The sequence below is a fragment of the Pinus tabuliformis genome, chromosome 3_2 (genome assembly GCF_031772625.1).
Source record: "Pinus tabuliformis cultivar Carrire ecotype Pingquan chromosome 3_2, CPIR1, whole genome shotgun sequence".
In the NCBI taxonomy this organism is placed as follows: Eukaryota; Viridiplantae; Streptophyta; class Pinopsida; order Pinales; family Pinaceae; genus Pinus; species Pinus tabuliformis.
This window is the reverse complement of record NC_142302.1, coordinates 1,231,139,250-1,231,159,054: the sequence shown is the minus strand read 5'-3', so window position 1 is coordinate 1,231,159,054 and position 19,805 is coordinate 1,231,139,250. Positions and strand designations below refer to the sequence as shown.

Here is a 19,805-nt window from a genome sequence, read left to right as displayed (position 1 = left end):
GCCCATATAAGGTGACACTATTGATTGTGGTTGGTATTACTGTTATTAACACTTTTACTGGAATGGAGCTTGTATCTTATAGATAAGCAATCACTTCATACTATTCATGTAACCTGTAATACGGTAGTTATGAGTGAATACAATTATGACTCTAAAGAAGAACTTCAAGAAAGATCTATTTTCTTCAACATTATTTCTTGCAACTATTCTAATTGACTTACAAGATGGGATTCTAGTCTTTATATTAGGTGGTACAAAATAACACAAAAATTGTCTATACAGAGATGCCAGTATGTAGCAGCCGAGCTTCAAAAGACGAAGGAAGAGCTTACAGAACTGAAAAGACTTCTGATTGCAATAGAGTATGAAAAATCACAGGTTATATTGGAGAAGTACAAAACGATGTGTCTCATAAAGGAATTAACATTAAATTTGGAGAGTGCTAACATTTTAAAAAGGCAAGTAACAGTTGACTCTGAATTTGCAAGGCTAGGAGTTGTGGAGAAGGAAAAAGTTGATTTGGATGAAGAAAATATCATTACGAAGACACAACTAGAGGTTGAAAAGGAAAGCAATGCATCAGTTATCTTAGAACTACAAGTTGTCAAATAGGAGCTTGAGAAAAATATTTCAGAATACATTTTTTCAGTTAAATTGAGGGACATTGCACTTGAAAATGCAATCGATGCATTGATAGCTTCTGAAGAGGTGCAAAAGCAGGCAGATGCACTAACCATAGAATTTATGACCACAAAGAATTTCTTAGATATAGCTCAGGGCTTATATACAGAAACAAAAGAAAAGCAACATGTTGTAGCTATGGACAAAGACTAAGAGTATGAGGAGAAGGGAAAGAAATAGAGCATGTCAACCAGGAACTGATTATGATGAGTAATGAAGTAGTTCTTGTTAAGGATCTCATGTTAAAGCTCGATGCCTCATCCTATTTATTGTAGAGCTTGAAACTAGAATTAGCAGCTATTAAAGAGTCAGAACTTAAACTAGGAGCAGATATGCATGCAGTTGAAAATTCCATCTCTAAAGCACTGTACGAACTGGATCTTGCAAAGAGTCAAGAGGTTAAAAAAACTAAAGTCGAATATATAACTCTAGTAGAACTATGGAAGATGAAAGAAAATATAAACAAAGCCACACAGAAGGTAACTTATTTAGCAGGTGCCATTGAGCCACTCAAAGGAGAGTTGGAGAGGAAAAGTGCAATGCTAAAAGAAGCACGAGAAAGGGTAGAAACGTCTTATACAGTAGTTGCTTCTCTGGAGGTTGAATCGAATTAAACAAGACAAGCAATTAAATTAGAAAGATGGAGAGAGGCAATCCAAGGAAGCTATGACAGACCTTTCAAGAGCTTTACAACAAGCAGCTGTCGAGGCAGATAAAAACAAGATTGAAGTTGATGCAGCTAGAGAGGATATGTGAAAAGCAAAGGAAGAAGCTGCATAATCAGAAGCTGGTACTAGAACTGTAGAGAGTAGGCTACAAGCAGCTATAAAAATGGCAGAAGCAACTCAGGCATTAGAAGTATTGTCTCTTGCTAGGATTGATGCTATGAATCAGAGTGAGTCAATTGTTGGATATTCTGAGGCCAGGACTCTATCAGTTACACTTTCATTTAATGAGTACTTTGCACTAGCCAATCAAGCATGTGAAGCTGAGGAACTTGCTGACAAGCAGGTGGCATCTGTTGTAGCCCAAATAGATGCAACTAAGGATAGTGAATGGGAAATATTGAAGAGATTGGAAGAAGCAAATAAAGAGATAATAGCAAGGAGGGAGGCTCTTCAAGTTGCCTCACAGAATGAAAAGATGGCAAACGCAGCGAAATTGATAGTTGAGGATCAGCTTAGAAAATGGAGAGCACAAAATGGACAACATATAAAAGCTAGTGATTTAGCTACTGTGGCGAAGAGATATGGTGTGCCACAAAATCAAGTCAGTAATTGGAAAAACCATGCATATTCTAATCCAAATGATCTCGACAATAGAAATGAGCAAGAAAATATTCCTGTCATGGCAATAACATCATTGGGTCAGGTGTTGAGCATGAAAGCTTCCATGGAAAATAAGTTTGATGAAAGGCGTTTAGATAGGCCAATTATGTCTAAGAGGAGGAAGTTTTGGTTTCCACGATTTGCATTATCTGTGGGAAATCAGAAAAAACATCCATTGAAATAAAATGACAGTTTTCCTATTTTAGAAGCACAATTGGGCTGCTTATATTTAATTTGTTGCATGGGCCATCAAGGTCACTGGGTCTTTCATCTGGTCATAGATGCAGTTTTTAGTAAAAATGGGACGGTGACAACCTTTTCCTACAGAGACAACCTTTTCCTATTTCTAAAAGATGCAAAGATTTTCCTTAAATACTTTGATATCAGTCATGAAAATGTCTATATGTTATACATTTTTCATCTCATTGATTCATGACAGATCATGCAAAAGTTTGATGTATTACTCTGTAAACATGACACAATGAATTTGTGTGTGATATTCAGTTGGAAGATATTTATGCAAGTTTGTATTTGGTCAAGTGTGATATAACTCTTTCCAGAGCAGAGCATCAGCTAGGTAAAAAGCAAAGTAAGGCAAGGAAATTTTGCAGTGGCATATGTCTATTCCTAGTTCTGATATGTGTCATTTGGGCTCCTATGTTGGTATATATATACTTCCCTATTTTTTCTTGTTAACACATTGAAGTTTTATGTGGGGAAGAATTTTACCTCATTCATAAGGCACCAAAGGATGGCCCTATTGAATCAACTAATGTAACACTATCCATAGGGATAAGGCTTTATGACAAAACGAAGGCCAAGGAATTGGTGAAAAGATCACTCATTATACCCACACACTGTGAATCATAACCTAAGCACATCAATGTATCTTAAAGATGAAATAACAACCAACTTGATCATAGGATTTTCAAAGTCAATCTTCAACTTAAGGCATTGTTTCCCTATCTCTCTGGCCCACTCCATTGCCTCCCAGGCTGACCAGACCCCTGGACAAACCTAGTCCACTTCGGTCGCACTACATACTTGGAAACTCACCAGATCCTCAAAGCAAAATCCTTTGCCACAAATTTGTAAGAAATGGTAAGCAAAGTAATAAGCTACCAAACACCTATAGAGTCTCTCATTTCATTCTTAGGAATAGGCTTCATCAAGCCATAATTGAGACTTGAGGGACTCAAAGAGGAACCTAGAAAAAAAAATCTACATCTAAACAACAAATATGATCCCCAATAAAGTCCCACGTGAACTTAGAGACTTCATAAGGAAAACCATCCAATCTTGAGGACTTTCCATTTTGCATAGAATTAAAGGAAGCACACAAATCATATCTCATAATAAAATGAACCAACATATCATTGTCCCCAATAGTGACCTTGCAAAGGATTATCATGCAATAAGCATCTTGGGCAACACCCACACTATTTGTCAAAGAAAAAAGAGAAAATATAGACAAAGGGATACCACTACTACATATGTACAATATATAAAGTCCATATATAAAACCCCACCTCCACACTTGTCTCCTTTACACTCAAACATGGTCAGGTGCCCCCTAAAGATGGATAAAGTTAGAACAAAGAAGAGGCCATCCAATTCCACAACTATTTTTTCTCAAAGCTAAGGATAGGGGCATACAAAACAAAAAAATGTATCACATGGTCCTAAATCAAGAACATGACCCAAACACACATGCCTACTGAATCCAAACCACAAGCAATCACATGATTCTGCAAAGACAAAGAAAGAGAAAGCACTATGCCTCTACTCCCTTGAAAATGCTCAAAATTCCTAAAATGGGTCATTCCAATAGTTGCTCATTTTCTTCTGAAGCTCCAAACCAAATCCCCCTAGGTTAAACAAACAAGTCTATGTCAACAGGTTTACAAGGGATATCATCCACAAATGTGGGGAAGCATCCCTTGGATTTCCCATGAGATTTTCCTTCGAAAAAATAATAATAATGACTATATATATGGGGTTTGTAATATTTTCAAGTCTCATTACCAGAGTGGCACATTCCCATCTTGGGATTCCATTCCTTTGGAGTGCAGGTCCCCAATGTTATAGCATCCTCCTTCACTCTGCCATTAACATCACTAATGGTTTTGGTGTCATGCCTTGTGGGCCCTCTTTGGTTTGTGGTTGTTATCTATGTGATGCTCATAAGAATTGCAGGTCTTACTACTACAATGTAGTATCCCTATGTTGGGAGTCCATTCCACGTTAATAACTTTCTCCTTCCTCCTATGATTACTTTCCACTACTACAAATGTACAATATATGAAGTCACAATGTAGGTCTCCAATGAAGTTGGGATATGAAGTCACAACACACGCCTCCAAGTAAGGATGGATAGGATGGAAAGTGAAAAGAAGAGGGTAAAGTATCATCCCTAGATCTATGAAACAAAATCCCAAAAAGAATGAAATATATCATGGAAACATATACACCATAAATAATAACAGTAATGAAAGAAAAATGCATGACTACCAACCTATGCTTTCACAAACAAATAAGTTTGGTCGAATAATATATTTAGAGTTAACAAGGAAAATGTCACCAATATATAGATGATTCATGGGAACATAGACACTGCAGAGTTCTTCATCTCCACTCTCAACCTGCATATGACAATGGGAGAAAAGTAAGAACTACCTTCCATACAAATTGAAATAATATTTATTTAAACTATAGCATGTCAAAAGACATTGCATGTTTACCAATAAACATGGAGTTTTATTTATGACAATAATGATAATCTGCAAATAGATATTAATTTGCAGATATGCAAGAAACATTTCCATCTACCACTCAATTTCAACATTCATGTGGAATGCTTCAGTATTAACTCAACTTCAAGGATATCTAAAGCATAAGAAACAACCTGAAGGACAAGTGATGATGTAATAAAACCAGAGGCATATTCCCCTACATGTGGATGACGAATAATTGCAACCTCTTTAAAGGCCCTTGTGTTCTGGTATGCAAAGAATAAGCCATGTATAAGCTTTAAAAACACTTTCTAACAAAACAATAAAAAATTACCACCTTATCCACAATCATAACTTCAACTCTTCAATTAATAATACATGTATCCACAAATTTATTGTATTTGACCAATTCATATCTCATTGAATGGAAAGCTAGGAATCCATCATATTTCAATCTATGGAAAAGCTTCAGAAATTAAATCAGATATATTTTCTGCAATATCTTCAACAGTCACATTCTCAAGTGTTTGGTTGTCCATGTCTAATGCCTCAGATTCTTGCTTTACTTCTGAGTTGCTCTGTGAAACCAAAGGAACGAAAGGTTCACTGACTTCTGAATCTTCACTGACAACTGATACAAACTTCTGGTCATGGTTAGGAAGGACGGTAGTTTCAGGAATCTCATCAATGTCTGCTGCTTCAGAAGCATGTTCATTGATATTATCTGCTTCTTAAGAATGAACCATAGGCAAAGATTCCTCAGAAGCAACAAATATGTCTATTCTATATGAAGAACATGAGAACATAGATTCCTCAAAACCCTTTTCTCTACCATATCTATCGTTTTCATCATCTATGTCAGAGTAGGAGGATAAAGGTATGTCTAAACGAGGAAGGGTTTCTAGAGAAGATAATGGCATGAAGTCTCCATGTTCATGTGCTCCAACTTTATTCTCTTTTTCTTGCATTCTAGAGGATGATGGGTTCTTAGATGCACTGTGAAGATCAACTTCAAGCTTAGTATTCCCCTCTGGAACATGCTCTCCCTCCCTTGCACTAGCTATTTGGGTGGACAGTTCATTATGAACTGAAGAGGCAACAAATTGATCAAATCCCTTCAGAGTGGCCTCTATGCTACTCCCCTTCTCTAGTAAGCTCTCATTGGAGGAAAGGTTATGGTCCTTGATGTCCCTTTCTACAATAGTTTCCAAGCCAAGATGATTACCCATTCCTTCAATACCACTGCTATGGGTTTTCTCAAAGGAGTTCTCCATGATTCTTTCCATCACAGAATTTGTTAGCGCCTTTAGCTTGGTCAAGGATGAATCAAACCAGAACTTAACATTCTCTACAATAACATCAAATTTTGTCCTTGAATACTGTAAAAGAGAATGATTCATATCTTTGACAGAATCTTGTCTCCAAAACACTTCTACATCTTTAACAACATTCACTATCGAGGCATAAAACTCACCAGTAGCCAATGCATTGTTCTGCAGAGATGGTGGTAGAAGACCGGGGCTTCTGGATCCCAACAAAGAAACTGAAGCAGACAACAAAACAAACACAAACAACAATGAAATTTTCAACCATCCAGAGGGCTTCTCCTCCTCCTCTTCATCTTCATCATCATACATTGCCTGCTCTTTTTCAAAAATGTTCAACCTGGGTTTAAAGGTGACACCACTAGTGTTGTAGGGCTTTTCTTCAGATTTATCAACTGATGCTATTTCTTTTTCTTCAACCTCATGGATTTCTCTACAATCAGTGGATAAACCTACAGAATCCATTTGGTCTCCCAGGGACTATATTTCTTTAATCTCTGTGACTTCGGTAAGTCCACTTTCTGGTTCAGATTCCAAAACCCCATGCTCCCCACAAGCTAGTCCCCTAACTTCCAACTCTAGGTCTCTTTCTGGACGATAACGAAGAAATTTAGTTGGGGGAGACAAATAATCAGTCTTAGGATTATAGGGTGGAAGGATTTTGGGCTTGTCGCAGGATCAGGAAAATGAGCCAGAAAGGCTAATGAATCACCTTCCTTGCTTAATTCAAGGTTAGGTTCCTTTTCCTTGTTGGGATTGAAAACAACCCCAGCTTCAAAAAGAACCTTGCAGGCTTTGCTTTTAGGTTGCAGTGTGGATTGAACCTCGTCCACCTCCATACAATCCACTGAAACTTCTTCACACTCTTCTCTAACATGGGGGCTATATTCCACCATAGGCTCATACAGGGCCAAATTTTAAAACTCTCTGAGGTAATTGCAATAATTGGAATGACAAGTCTCGAAAATGAAATTGATGAAGCTACCAAGGACCACAAATCAGCCTCTATGAAGTGTTTAACAAGGGTGATTCCCTGAGAGTATACAAATCTACTTCTAGAATAATTGAAGGCCCTGATTAGTGAAACTTTTATGAGCAAATCAAAGTCCTATCTCGAGGAACAGTCTAAAGAAAATAGCATAATTGTTCTCTTTTGACAGTTTTTGATCTGCCAGTAAAAGAAAATACAACTCCTTTTTAATTTGGCGTCTTGGATAAGGGTTATAACACTCTTGAAGTGATCATTCATGAAGAACAGTTAGAAGCAGAAGCCACTGGTAGAAAAGTCGAGCAGCTATGACCTAGTCTCATATATATATCCCATCCTTGTCTTCTAAAGAAGCCAACCTATCAAGGGTGGTTGAATAGGCTGATATTCTTGTTTCTCCTTGAAGAAAAGGTCTTGAATGTGTTGATTAGGTAATAAGGCCGAGAGCATGCATTGAAAAATCCTCAGACGATCCATCCTTGTATGAAATCATACAATGAGAACAATCCTATTACAACCTATTGCACATGGAGCTTAGTTGGTCTAAACTTATAATTTTTGTTGATACAATGCAGATCTGAGATATAGAGACTGAGATCCTCTTTACAATTCCATATCTTATGTTGTAAGAAGGATCATGACCTGAGATATAGAGACCAAGATCCTCTTTACATTTCCATATCTTATGCAGTAAGAAGGATCATCTGACCAAGAGGGAGCTGGTGCCTTGGTTTGATCAAGCCTCAACAAAGAAAGGGATTTTGTGTCTCAGTAAAGATGTCCTTGAAGAGAGTATTAGAAATTTTCCAGACCCTCCTCTATTATCAGGTACATTTCTTTGTTGAAGAATATTTCTTATGACATTCATATCTAGATCTCTATTAAGGAGTGGTGTGTCACCTATACAAGTAGAACTGAGACTCATATCCAAATAATATCTCTATGGGATCTAAGGAGACATGTTATGGCACCATTCTAAGGCTTTCTAATCCAGATTGCAATAAATAGGTTAGGTAAGGTGGGTCTACACTGGTTGTCAGATGATGAGGTTTAAAAGATCCAAAGACTACATCAATTGGTTGATGATCTTGATCTAAGAAGTCCAAGAGTTACTCTACATATTACTCAATTTATAGGTGATTGAATTAGAGTAATATGTGTCATACTAAGTTACAACATGACATCTGAGGTTATGTTATCGAAATGCTACAAGAGATCAGAATCTATTCTGCTGAGATTGTTCATAATTTGACTGAATCGAAAGGAATACAACATGCTGAAGTTATGGTTATAAGTTAAATGATGTGATGGCTAAATTTTGAACAAAGAGTGATAACTAAAATAAGGGTATGTATGAATCAGCTCACTGAGACCCTTCACTAGATGAAGTATATAATATATACTACAGTTATAATGAGTATGACATTCCTCATTAAAAATATGTCTTGCTAAGAGTCTTCATATTAAAACTTGTCTAACGGTGACAAGTTCGAGGATGTTTTGCTATATATAATTTATAGCATGCAAATATTATACCAAATCCTTATATTCATTACAATACTCAGATGTTGGTACAACTATAACATAGCCCAGATAATTTATTGAATCGTTGTGTTAAAGATAGCATAGAGAATACAAAACAGCAGGAGTAAGATTTGAATATTCCCTGGTCCATGATAGGATCCTCTCATGCATGTTTGATATAATTGGCAAATATATTGTTTATTTACTGCACGCACTTGAATGAATGGTTTATGTTGTTAAGTATAACTTAAAGCATGCAAGTAGGCTAAAATAATCAACTAAAATTGGAATATCAGTAAGGTCTTGGGTAATAACACAAGAGCACGATGTCCAGCCCCTGGGTAGGGCTGCGCGAAGGCAGTATATCAGGCTGCGAGGCACGAGAAAGTGCGCGAAGCAACCTACGCATAGGGTCAAACCATGGACTAGTCGAACTCATCAAACATCTCCACGATGCGGAAACCAGGTTCTAGTGCCCTCCCATACTACTTCGGGTGAGACCTCAGTTTTTGCTCCACGAACTGTTGCCGAAAGGGCCTGTAGTATCGGGATTTCTTTGGCTAAATAACTCTGAACCTGGGTTAGGCCCCAATAAGCCAACATATTTTGTTCACTGGGTGATTAATACATAACTCACTAAGCTGAACAAGTTGACAAACCATTGGTTTTGTCATTGAACTGACATGCCTTTAATAGACACAACTAAATGTATATGATGTTAAACCACTAAACCATCATGACATGCCTTTAACAATAGTAACAAAGTTTGAAAGTTTTGGATTGGGAAAATCAAACTAATATACCTATGATAATCATAATGGACCATACATGTTTGTTGTGATCAACCCTTCAAGTTTTCGCTTGCTTCTACACAAAATTAAGCATGCCATGCAACTCTCAAAGTAACTTTGATACATATATAAATTAAGTTTGTATTTACTTGTTCAATTCGTGTTAAAGTGTTTCCTCTTTAAATGTCACGGGATTGGATCCAAAGGAAATAAAGATATGGACACCTCCATAGATTAAATAGTTAAAACATTGAATGGAGGGCATCCCTTGTCTCACAAACAAGGGGGTCTCATATGTCAACTTGGCAGCTACCTACATTATAACTTAATATTAAATACTATTCTTATTTTTATATTAATATGAATGCTTCTAATATTTAATATATTGTTAAGGAGATTACCCCTCGACTAATTAGTGAAGTATTTAATATTCGATGAGGGAGTTGTAAGGCTGAAATTTTGGCTACTATGGGTTAAATTTGGTGTTTTTATTATGTCAATGCAAAATTAGATTTCACACCTCTCCAATAATCAATCAAAACCATTTACACATACCAATCAAAGGCATTCAATAGATGGTTAAAGTAATGGTTGGTAGGAGTTCATTATCAGATCCATCCAAGGGTTTCCAAACTAGAGAAACAAGGGCATGTGTTTGATTTATGGGCTAACATTTGAGATATTGCTACGAGGAGAGGAGTTGGTGGGAGTCCTTCTTATGGCAAGTCCCTGCACCTCTTCCTTTATTTCTTAAAGTAGGATTGAAATAAGTGATTATAGATATATGATACATATAATATGCAAACCACTCACAACACAACAATATTGAACATTTGCATGAGACATAACTTAATTTATTTTCAATATATTTTTTCTTTAAAAAAGGCAAGATATGCTACCATGATGCAATACAATGATTCACCAACATTAGGCATCAAAAAAATGACTTCGACCACGGAGGTTATGTATGATGACAATCATCCACTATAAACTATGATTATTAGCCACTTTGACACCCCTCATTTATGGTCACTCATTGAACATGCTCATGAAATTTGAGATCACTGGACATGGTTAACATGCTTTGGTTAACACAATCTAGTATGGTGTGAGGGTCTTGCCTACAATGCAAGCTTTCTAACACCCTTTACAACAACATTGCTTCACGAAAAGCATTTGACATTGCTTCGTAATTTTGCCTTTGTATATGAGAAAGAAACTAAATGTTACTTCTCCCTTATCTAAGATAATGTTCTTGATTACAAATTGAACAATGTATCATGATGTTGCCTTTCTCTCTTTGTGTGAACTTGGTCAATTAACATCTAGATACCTTGTGAGATAAAACTCAATGTATGTATTATATTTGGTATTGTGTCAATTATTCATTTTTTATGTCTTAATATTGTGTTAATGGCCTTCCAATGCATGGTCAGTCTTGAATTAAAATTTTGACATGGAAAATCCCAATTTTGCAATTTTGGCAATTAGAGGCACAATGCAGGGACAACGTGTATCCATCTTGGTGGACAGTGGGGCAACCCAAAATTTTATTGATGCATAGTTGGTGGAGTGTAGAGGCATTCATAGATTGATATATATCTTGAACAACGTGGGCGAGAGAGGATGCCCATGCTTCACCTCAGTTGTCTTCTTGATTGTTGGTTCGATATGTTGAGGATATGGTTGATGGTCCGATATTGAAGTCAAAATCCTTCCTTAACCCTTTAGCAAAAGAGGTGTCTCCTCAAGTATCTCCAATAATATCCTATGAAGAGTCCTAACATTTAACTTGGAATTATGACCCACCATGATCATCTAATAATTAATTGAAATAGCACTAGACCCTAATTTAGGGATTGGGTGGATCATATTGTGGGACTATGCTAGTGGGAACCCTAAATAAATGACTTGAAAACCCCTTGATTTTCTACCTTGATGGCATTCATCTCCCAAATTTCTTTTGGATACGCAAGTCCTAGAAAACATGACAAGGAAGATGAGAGGGAGTTGACAAGGACATTAGGTTGTCCTAGAACATCATAAAGTGTGTCCACATGGATGAACATGGAATGGGAATTAAGGTCATAAAGTAGACTAGAGTGTTAGAGAAATAGGGTGCATCAAAATATTTTTGGAGTTTCCCAAAGGGAATATACAATTCTTGTCTCCTATAAAATACAATATACATTTATTGTGGTGATAGTAACCAATGCATCATTTGGGTAAGAAGAAATCATATGAGATTTAAGACTATTCATAAGGAGTCCAAAGACCGATCAAAAGAGGTCAATCTACCAAATAGTAACACATCATTGACAAAAATCAAAGGAGTAACTGTGACTTGTCTACCTACACACCTGCAACCAAAATTACATTTTATCCATCTACCTCACACCTGCAATCAAAATTACTGCCCTTGTGAATTTTGTGACTAATTCTTCCACAATCCAATATTTTATCCTCGACGTCTTCTTCTCGTAAAAGTTGTCATAGATATTTTGAAGTAGGCATATTGTCGACTAACGAATATTCTGTAATTTTCCTCTACCATCCTTGTAGAAATTATGGTGTAGAGTTGCAACTATTCATGAATTTTTAATCAAAATCACAAGACACAAACATACTCCACTACTCTCTGGAAGTTAATTCACAATTTAGAACAAAAATTTCATACATGCAATAAGAAATAACACACATACACACAGAATGTTTCCTGGGGAAAGCAATATGCTAAAAACCCCAATGTCTGCTTGCATTAATATGATGAATAGAAATGTATTGCAATTTATTTGCTCAATTGAGCACAACCTGCAAGTGAATAACCTGTCTCTCTACTCACTGAGAAGCTCTAACCCAGACTTAGTAAATTTCTACCTCTGCTTGAGCCCATATTTCCTTGTGCAATTCCTTAAGAAATTAGGCCCCTATTATTTAGGAATTTTTACAAAATGGATTGTGAAATTCCCAAGGTTGATCATCTCACTGCATGCAACACCTATACACTCAAGGCTAGTCTACAATTGATGTTACACTACCTTGGAATCTCCACCATAGCTGGGGAACTCGAATTCTCCATGCACTAGATATTTTGGGTTGATTGATTAGTTAACTAGATGATCACTAAGTTTGACTGAAGTCCCATTGCAATATTGGACTTCCACTAGTTCCTTAAGTAGTTGGAACTACTTTAATTGAAAACAACTTGAGATAACTGACTTTGATTGCTACAAATTAGAAATCATACATGCTTAACTGAACTTTAACTCCTCCAACTCAAATTTACTGAGTAAACCAGGTGTCACAAGCCATGTCACACAAGTTAACTGCATCCAAGTTGTTTGTTGATGTGGAAATTCAAATTTTCTTAATTTAATCAAGGAAAAATCAAATTCATAATTTCTTGCTACATTTTTCAAGACTCCCTCTTTGCAAGAATGGGATTACCAACCACCCTTATCCTACACCTACAAAATTCGAACTTCCCTCTTGACAAATCTTTTGTCAAAATGTCAACATCTTACTCTTTTATCAGAATGGAGTGTAGCAACATCATCTGCCTCACCACCTCACTCGAAGATAATAGATCCTACCCTTTGATCTCGATTTCTTTGATTTCTTATAGCTAGTGGTAGCAATACATGTTTCTTTCGGTACTTAAATTTGGGTTTGTAGCTATTCGATTAAGGAGTGGTTTAGCAAATAAAAAGTGAAATACAAGGCCTCTTTTAGGAGCACTTAGTGGGTCTAGGAAATGGGGCATGCTTGTAAGAGGGAAAGATTAATTATAAAGTGGATCACTTTTAACTAGCTAATAATATATGCTAGGGCATATTACTTGTAACACTCTAAGGATATGGAGACATTGAGTTTCTAAGATAAGGATCCTTAGAGACATTGAGTTTCTAAGATAAGGATAATAGATAGTATTAATGTCATAAGGATCTAATTCTAACGTCTTTATACTTATCATTCTTCCTCTAAGACTATTTTCTATCTACAGGTCCTTTATTTATCATAAGGAGACAATAATGATATATCTAATGCTTCTACTTGACATAAAATAAGAATGGACATGTTCCTTAATTTTCCTCAACCTCACGAAGTTTAGTTGAGCCCTTGTGTTCCTCTGCTTTTTGTTTATAAGACACATGGGAGGAGCAAGCTATCTATGAATGTCAACTAAGGCTCATGACTTCAATACATTTGAATGTCTCCATCACACCCTAGCAAGCTATTTATGAACTTTAACTAAGGCTCATGACTTTAATGCACTTGAATGTCTCCATGGCACCCTTGCATTATGCCTTCACCATTCATTATGCCATGACTGCTTCCAACAAGATTGGTTGTGAATCCTTCAATCAAGGTGAATTTATTTTTGAATTGAAAGGATTAAAACTATGAGATTTGAATGATTACGATTGAGTTGAGAGGTGAAATGAAGATAGTAAGGAAAGATAAGGATGAAGCCAAATCTTCAACATGTGAATGTTTTTGTGTGTCCTTGGGTGCTCTAATTCATATAGACATCACACTTGCAAACCCTTCATACCCAACCATATACCTAATGAGAAGCAAATATAATTGGAAGGTTAGGGCATTAAATAATTAAAAGAACGGTAAGACAAAAATGCTCAGTGAATGAAAGGAAACCTCAATACCAATTGCAAAGACTATTTTCTATTAAATTTTATTATTATTTTAAATGAGTTTAAAATTATATATATATATATATATATATATATATATATATATATATATATATATATATATATATATATATTAAAAATTATGGCAGATATGCACATTCTGATAATCAGATCATTACTTCCCTTTTCCCTCACCAAAACTATGTCATGATTTTTAATTTAATATTTTATTTAACTATACTCTTATTATTATTATGATAATGTATCATCATATGCAACATTTTAACATTGTTATTATATAACATTTTCTTCCATTGTTTAAATTAAAAAATCAGCATGAACATTTATATTTTTGTTTAATGGTTTTCATTTTTAAATAATAAAAATTATAAAATGAATGTTCTCTTTAAAAGTCACATTGTTGTTGTTATTCTGTACATATTCATCATAGAACTGCTTCCTATCATGGGAATCACCAGGATCACCTCGGTAAGACTTTTATGTACAGCTTCCCTAAGTTTACCCTCTGCATATATTTTTCTATTAATCATCTAAATGGATACAATATTGTTTGTGAATATCATATCCAGTTTTATATTCCTCTAGCAGAGATTCCAAAAGAAAATAATAGTGCAACAATTTCAAATTATGATCCTAAGATTTCAGAGGGATCATGGTCGTAATACCAGCCTCTGCCAAGGCCATGGATAACTTTGAAATCCTATTTACATGTCTTTCTGGGTCCCCTATTTTCAAAAAAAGATCACGAGTCTTGAACCGTTCATTGGATTGCTCTATATATTTTGATTTGGAAGTGAGGTTTTTCTCAGAGGCTATGTTTCCTTTCTCCCTTTGGTCGACAAGTACGTGAGCATTTGACCTCATAGCCTGAAGCTCCATGCTTGGATATGGAAATTGAAATAAAGTGTTCTCCGCGGCCCTGGCAGCAGCTGGGTTGGTAGTTCTCTGGTAAGAAGCCAGCCATTTATTTTGCATGTAACGATATTTCCTCCAAGGCGGGATGTACATTTCTTTCTCCTTTAGAGATCTCCTACCTGCGTCACACATAATCTTGACCGAACATAACTTGTCTGCCTTCCCAACGAACAAAGTGGGAAGCTTCTGCAGCAGGTCGTTGTAAGAGATAGTAGGTCGCGCTATTTCGAATTGGGCCATGAAATCGATGTACACGAAGAAACGCTTGTTTTTCAGTTTCGTTCCTTCGATAAGTACATCTACGAACTCGTAACTGCGTGTACACCCAAACCATCTCGCACATTTCAGAAACAAAAGACAAGATGGCAACAAATAAATCTATATCCATTGAATTTAGAGTGGTAGTACCAACTTAAAGGAAACTCAAAAAGAGGATCAACTGGCTTTCGACACAAGTTGGGTTTCAGGATAGGCCGTCAAAACGGAGCTTCGACGTGTTGGTACTACTACTATTTCTAGTACACCCACTGACCTGCAGGATGTCCGATGGTTCGCTCCCACCGTGACTTCCAGATGCCTGCATTGTATCCTGCTAATCGCAGACTGTTCATTCCAAATCCACGGCAACGACTCTTCTGCTCAGCATTCTCGTGGACACTAAAACTGGCTTTTCCTTTATCGATCGCAATAGCTTTCTTTACATTTCACAGCAAACACAACTCACATGCGGTGCTCGTGCGGGAGCAAACATCCTGATAAACTCCAGTCAATCTATGTTAACATATTTTCTGCTAAATGAGTTCACATAACCAACAACCACATTAATATTAATGTTTCTGTATCTCACATAACCAACTACCACATTAATATTAATGTTTCTGTATCTCAATGATACATATATATTTAATAAATTTTATATGTATTAAAATTTTTATAATTTTATATTAATTGTTGGGAATTTCTGGTAATTCCAAACAAAATAAACAGAGGACAGAACAGAGACTGATGCTCTGCTTTTAACACAGCAGAAACTAAATTTTTTTCTGGGAAGAATAGAGTGTTTCACATGCACAATAAAAACTTTGTATTCATTAATAAAAACAACAGTTTTTACAAATTCCTTCCTCTCAGAGAGGGATTTCACCAAGAACTCTTCAGATGCAGTTCCAAAAAAAGGGTTTACTCTGTCTCTGCAACAAAGAGCAATACTCCGTTTCTTCAAAAATTAACCCTGCTGAAAACACTCCTGTGACTGCACTGTTGTGCATTTCATTCTCTGTGATTCTGCTTGCAAATTTTCTTACACTGCTGTGTAAAAAAATTCTTTTCATTTGTTCGCGCGCTGCTGCGCATTACATTTCATTGCAAGTTCAACAAAAAAAATAGGACATATATGTTTTTACTTGCCATACTCCTGTGCAAATAAAAGACAATAAAATTAAAATTTTACCAACATTCTACGACCACAATTAATTTCATTAAGTCACTTTATTGACAAGCTGGCAGTCAATGAAGCTTTTCACTTCAAGTCAATTCCATATGCTGCAGGCCTATACACAACCGTTGATCTAATTCGACGACTGACAGACAATATCGCACGGTCCATTCTTACGAACTTTAAGCTCCGGGGAAAAAGTTGTTTTGGAAATCTGTTATGGACACGCATGACATGGTGAATATGATCGCTGCCATTTGAGAAAAACCAGTGTTCGGTGAAAGGCGGTGTGGGGAATCCCATTGCAGTTTTTTGGAACAAAAACGCTGTTTGCAGTCGTTGTTTTGATGGCGGATTCTGGTAGTTGAAAGTAACATTTCAACACTCCCCTTTAATTTCAACTGCTCGGTTATCAGTCATACCCAGACATTTCCTCAAAAACTCAAAACTTTTCTGCCCCAATGGTTTGGTCAGAATGTCTGCAACCTGCTCCTGAGTTTTGCAGTGTTGTAAAACAATTTCACCGTTGTTTACCAATTCCCTGATGTAATGAAACTTTGTGTCAATGTGTTTCGTTCTCTTATGAAACACAACATTCTTGGATAATGCAATAGCTGAGCTATTGTCACAAAAAATCACAGTTCCTTTTACTTGCTCTTGGCATAAGCTCCTTAACATCCTTCTCATCCAAATTGCTTGACACGCTGCTGTTGTAGCTGCCACATATTCTGCCTCTTCCTTGAGCATTTGCTGGACTGTTTCTTCCACCTCTGTTTTGGCTTCTACCTCTTCGAAATGAACAGGGTCATCAACATGACAATATAAAGCGAACAAAGAGTTCATACCTTCATTTGTTGCCTCTTGTTCATAAATGTCACTTAAATTTCTGAACTTCTTACCTCTTTCATTTGGTGTACAGGTACTTGAAGAAGCACTTCAATTTCCTCCTTGTGATGTGCTTGGAGAAGCACTTTCATTTCTCCTCAAGGGTGTCCATTGTTGTCCTTGTGTTGGTGCTGATGTTTGGGGATGTATTTCAGCCATCTCCTCATCATTTTCATCATGTGACAAAGAGTTTTTAACATTCACTGTTTTCTCTATGCTTCCATCCCAAGTTTCCTCCTCAATGAACTGAACATCTCTACTGACAATAAGCTTCTTGGTGGATGGGTTATACAACCTATAAGCTTTGGATTCCTCATTGTATCCAATGAAAATACATTTCTCCCCTTTGCTGTCCAACTTCTTCCTTAGCTGATCTGGAATGTGTGCATAAGCCACACATCCAAGAACTTTCATGTGGGTGACTCCTTGCTTTGTCCCACTCCATGCTTCTTCCGGCATTCTGTTCATGACTGCTTTTGTAGGGCATCTATTCAAAATGTACGCTGCACAGTGTACAACTTCAGCCCAATAATCATTTGGAAAATGCTTTGCCTTTAACATACTCCTCGCCATATCCATGATTGTCCTATTCTTCCTTTTGGAAACTCCATTTTGCTGCGGAGTATACCTAGTGGTAAACTGCTTATGAATTCCATTTTCTCTACAAAAATGTAGAAATTCTTTGGAGATATACTCACCTCCTCTATCAATTCTTAGAACTTTGATATGTAGCTCGCTTTGGTTTTCTACAAGTGCTTTGAAATTGCAAAATCTTTCAAACACTTCACTTTTGTTCTTCAAGAAATAAACCCAAGTTTTTCTAGTAAAATCATCAATAAATGTTAGTATATAGTGGCTGCCTGCAAGTGATGGAGTTTGCATCAGTCCACATAAATCTGAGTGGACAATCTCTAAGGGTGCTTTTTCCCTTATGCTTTTCCCAGATGGAAAACTTTCTCTGTGTTGTTTCCCCAAGATACAACCTTCACAAAGGCTGTCTGGTTTCTCTATCAATGGTAATCCTCTTACCATTCCTTTTGTATTCAAAAAATTAATACCTCCAAAGTTGAGATGTCCAAATCTCAAGTGCCACAACGAATTTTCATCTTTTGGTTCGCTTTATAAAGCCTCTTGTGTCACTGGTGCTATTTCTTCTCTATTTTTCAAATCTGCTTTCATCTTGAGAGGGAACATTCTGTTCCTTGTCATCTTTACTTCAGCAATACATTGTTTTCTGGGTGTTTTATCCATGATGGTGCATACACCATTCACAAAGAAAACATTGTAACCCTTTTGAACAAGCTGTCCAATACTTAAGAGATTACATTTCATTCCAGGAACATAATAAACATCTGCTATGGTTTTCTCTTCACCTTTCTTTGTTAAGACATTTACTTCTCCTTTTCCCATAACAGAAAATTTATTATCAGACCCTAGTGTGACTTGTGACTTCACACTTTGATCTAATATAGAAAACAAGGCTATATTTCCTGTCATATGGTTACTGCAACTGGAGTCTAGGAACCATACATCTTCACTCTTTTCTTCAGCCATATTACAGGCTAAAAACAAATTATCTTGGCTGATATTTTCTTTAGTAAAATTTGCACTAGTTCTATTATTCATATCATGCTGTTTCTTCCTACATTCATTTGCATAATGCCCATATTTTTTACAATAGTGACATTAGACATTAGATTTATCATACCTTTTTCCTTAAGCATGATGTTGTCCACTTTGTTGGTTGCTGCCTTGGCCTTGGTTCTGATTTGGATTGCTGCCTCTTCCTTTCTTGTTTCCTCTGCGTTGACCTCTTCCTCTTCCAAAGAACATCTGGGTCTTAAAGGCATGTTCTAGAGATGATTTTTCATTTCTACTCAATCTTTGCTCATGTGTTATAAGTGATGCATGTAGTTCATCAACTGAGAAATTTGTGAGATCCTTTGTCTCTTCTATGGTTGTGACAATCACATCAAACCTTGAGGGTAGGATCCTCAATAGTTTCTCCACAATCCTCCTTTCTTCAAGAATCTCTCCATGAGACCTTATCTGTGTGACCAGACCAATCAAATGTCTGAAGAATGAGTCAATATTATCTGACTCCTTCATGCAAATATTCTCAAAATCTCTCCTCAGTAACTGTAGTTTTGTTGTCTTCACTTTCTCCATGCCTTGATAGGCTATCTTGAGAGTTACTCGCACATGGATGTTGACACCTGCATTCCACTTAGAAAAGTGGCCAAAGAATAGAATGAGAGAATGAGAAATCTAAATGCACCATAAGATTTGTGACGTTGAATAATGCAAAATCGACTATCCAATCTTTGAATTTCGAGAAGTTGAGAATCTGGGGCTCAAGGAATCTTTTAGATTCCTCAAATGTTTTTCTCCATGCGTGCACTGGAAATCTACAACTCCAAACGCAAATCTGACATCGTCGTTGCTATCCCTGAGAAAAACCATGAAAAATAACTGTAAACTTGACTATATTCCGACATGGAGAAAAATTACCTCCTCAGGAAAATTGC

General features: G+C 36.5%; 1 protein-coding gene across 1 annotated transcript; it reads left to right on the top strand.

The window, feature by feature from the left end:
• Positions 1–1,512: 1,512 nt before the first annotated feature.
• LOC149185190 (protein WEAK CHLOROPLAST MOVEMENT UNDER BLUE LIGHT 1-like) lies at positions 1,513–2,193 on the top strand. Its single transcript, XM_089415583.1, has one exon. It carries the CDS (start codon positions 1,513–1,515, stop codon positions 2,191–2,193), a length of 681 nt encoding a protein of 226 aa, XP_089271709.1.
• Positions 2,194–19,805: the final 17,612 nt, after the last annotated feature.

Bases quoted from the DNA above. Each gene is read 5' to 3' on its own strand.
- LOC149185190 (XM_089415583.1), top strand. From the start codon at position 1,513: ATGGCAGAAGCAACTCAGGCATTAGAAGTATTGTCTCTTGCTAGGATT.